The sequence below is a fragment of the Tupaia chinensis genome, unplaced genomic scaffold (assembly GCF_000334495.1).
Source record: "Tupaia chinensis unplaced genomic scaffold, TupChi_1.0 Scaffold000248_1, whole genome shotgun sequence".
NCBI lineage: Eukaryota > Metazoa > Chordata > Mammalia > Scandentia > Tupaiidae > Tupaia > Tupaia belangeri.
Window position 1 is genome coordinate 4,919,322 of NW_006159726.1, and position 2,806 is coordinate 4,922,127.

The 2,806-nt window shown below is 38.5% G+C and overlaps 1 protein-coding gene across 1 annotated transcript in view; it reads right to left on the bottom strand.

The window, feature by feature from the left end:
• The window catches only part of USP9X (ubiquitin specific peptidase 9 X-linked), a 101,275-nt gene that overhangs the window by 81,933 nt on the left and 16,536 nt on the right, over positions 1–2,806 (bottom strand). Inside the window, 1 exon segment of the mRNA XM_014587941.2 lies at positions 107–222. Coding sequence (XP_014443427.1) covers positions 107–222 — 116 coding nt within the window.

Here is a 2,806-nt window from a genome sequence, read left to right on the forward strand (position 1 = left end):
AACTAATGAATCTAAGAGGAGATCACTTAAGAAAAACTCAATTTTTATCAAGCAATAAAAGCAGTATCTTTACTGCACTGAACATTGATTTCAAAATGTAACTTACTTAATAAGGGCTGCAATTATTTGAACATTTAGTGCTGATCCATTAAGAAAACGATCATGCAAAATCTGGAACCCATTTAAAGTGCCAAATTTGTTGAGAAGATCCACCAGCCAACCCTGCAATATAATTAATGGAAAAAGTTAATTTCCTGCTTTTAGGGGGAAAAAGAGTCTATCATGACTAAAACATACAAGATATAGTAAATAAATTTAGTGAAACTATGTCAAATCATCTTTGAAAAGACCACAGAACATTTCATTTTGTTCTCAGTAATCCCGTCCATGGGACAGAAGTAAGTAGCAGGTACAGATGAAAACACTGAGGCACAGCTCTTTGTCCATACCAACTTAGGTGGTGAACAGGAACTACAAGTCATGCTTCTATTTCAACAACCTCACCATATGAGAATGAGTTTCTTCTAATTATCTGAAAATATGTTGAATTAAAATAATTTTAAGGAGGCATAAAGACTCTTCAAAAAAAAAAAAAAAAAGGACTTGGTAACCTTAAATAATAAATTTTGAATACATTTCTTGCGATAGTTGTAAATAATTAACATTTCTGGAGGCCAGCAGGTGGCATGTCGGTTAAGGTTCTAGACACCCCACATGGCCAATCACAGTAGGAGTCCCTGACCTGGCAGCTTGAAAATCAAATTAGGTGCATGGGCGTGCAGACCCAAAATCCTGAGAGGAGAATGGAGGAGGAACGAACAGAAGTGTTGCTATCAACTCTGGGGAGTGATTTCTTACTTTCCCTCTCTGTCTCTATGGCAAGTGCACAGTTCCTATGACAAAAACCTAAAAATTAATTAAAATTTCCATATAAATATAATAATTGTAAAGCCTGAGAATGACCTGTCGGTTAAAAATTAACTCCAATGTTAACTATCTGTTGTTCCTAACTAGAACATGCTGGTTGAGGGCCAGCAGGTGGCGTGGTGTTTAAGGGTGCTGGACTCCCACATGGCCGACTGTGGTTTGGTCTCAGACTTGGTGGCTTGCTTTCTCCACTTTCTCTCTCTCACTCTGTCCTTCTTTGATCAAATTAAAATAAATGAATGAATAAAGGGGGAAAAAAGAACATGCTGGCTGATACTTTGGCTAACTTACATGAACACACCCAGTTCCCCTCATCTTATAAGTAATATCATGGGACAAGACGAATTATTTTTTAACTTCTTTTAAGAACAGTAACTGAAAGTACAATGCGACTGGGAAAAGCCACAGTTGGACAGCTGAAAGCTCCCCTATATATGAAAAATTTATAAATAAATCAAAAGGTTTTATACATATATATATATGTATGTAATATATGTATATACACATTTTTTAAGCAACTACTTATTTATTATCATTATTATTTGTTACAGGGCATGTGCACTCACCAGAGATAGAGAGGGGAAATTGAGAAAACAAGCTGCCAGGTCTGGGAACTTGAACCATGGTCAGCCATGTGGGAGTTCAGCACCCCAACCACCACACCATCTGCTGGTCCCTTTACATGTATATGTGTGTGTGTATGTACGTATATGTATACACACACACACACACACACACATAATCAAAGTACCTGAGAAAACTTTTCACACCTGTCTTTCTAAAAGGACACATTTTGGAAGCCACTCTGGGGTGGGGCACAAGGGGGAAAAGAGGCAATTTCTCTAATAAACCTTAAGCAAAAATAATTTCTTCAGTTACTTGAAAAACTGTCTTGGGGCCGGCAGGTGGCGTGGTGGTTAAGAGTGCTAGATTTCCACATGGCAGAATATGGTTCAAGTCCCAGGCCTGGCGGCTTGCTCTCTTGTTCTCTCTGTCCCTCTCTAGTCAAATCAAAATAAATAAATAAAATTAAAACAAAATAATTATTTAAAAAAATACCTGTCTCACTGGAGAGCTCACATACCTAATAGATGGCAGGGTGATTAAGGCCTAGACATGATCCCACATGGCCAGCTGCATGGTTTGAGTCTTGGAATTTGATCCTGGCAGCTTGAGAAACATGTTTGGCATGTGTGTATACATGCCCAAAATCCCAAGAGACTTTTCCTCTCTTTGGCAGGCCATGCACTATGACAAAAACCTTAATAATAATAATAAAAAAGCTAAACTCATAGGGGGCCAGAGGGTGACAGTGTTAAAACAGTAATCTCTGCAAGGCAATCTGACATGAAATCCTAATCCAAGTCCTGACACCTCCCTGAATCAACAGGGCATATGCTTGTCTGTGGTCAGAGGCTGTCTGAGGCTGTGGATCGATTGTGGTGATGGGGCCTGCTTGGAGTGTGCATGCTCTCGCATACGTGTACTCTGTCATGAAAATATATAAATAAATCTTGAAGAAAGTTGGAGCCACAGAAGTTCGATGTTCCTTGGGAATGGAAGTGAATACTAGTAGAGAGAAATGAAAGTAGAAGAGAAGACCTACTAAAAACTCTAGAGTAAGGGGGCCAGTAGGTGGCATGGTGACTAAGGCACCTGACCTCCACATGATTGACCCCATGTGGGCCAATCCCAGACCTGGCAGCTTTCTCTCTTTTTCGTTCTTTCTCTCGTGAGCATGCAAGCCCTATAGTAAATTAAAATAGGAAGTTGTAAAAAACAAACAAAAAAACAAAAACTACTCTAGAGTAAGATTAAGGCTCAAAAATAATCCTAATCAAACTAACTTTTATTTTAAGCTTTTTTTTTTTTTTTTTGA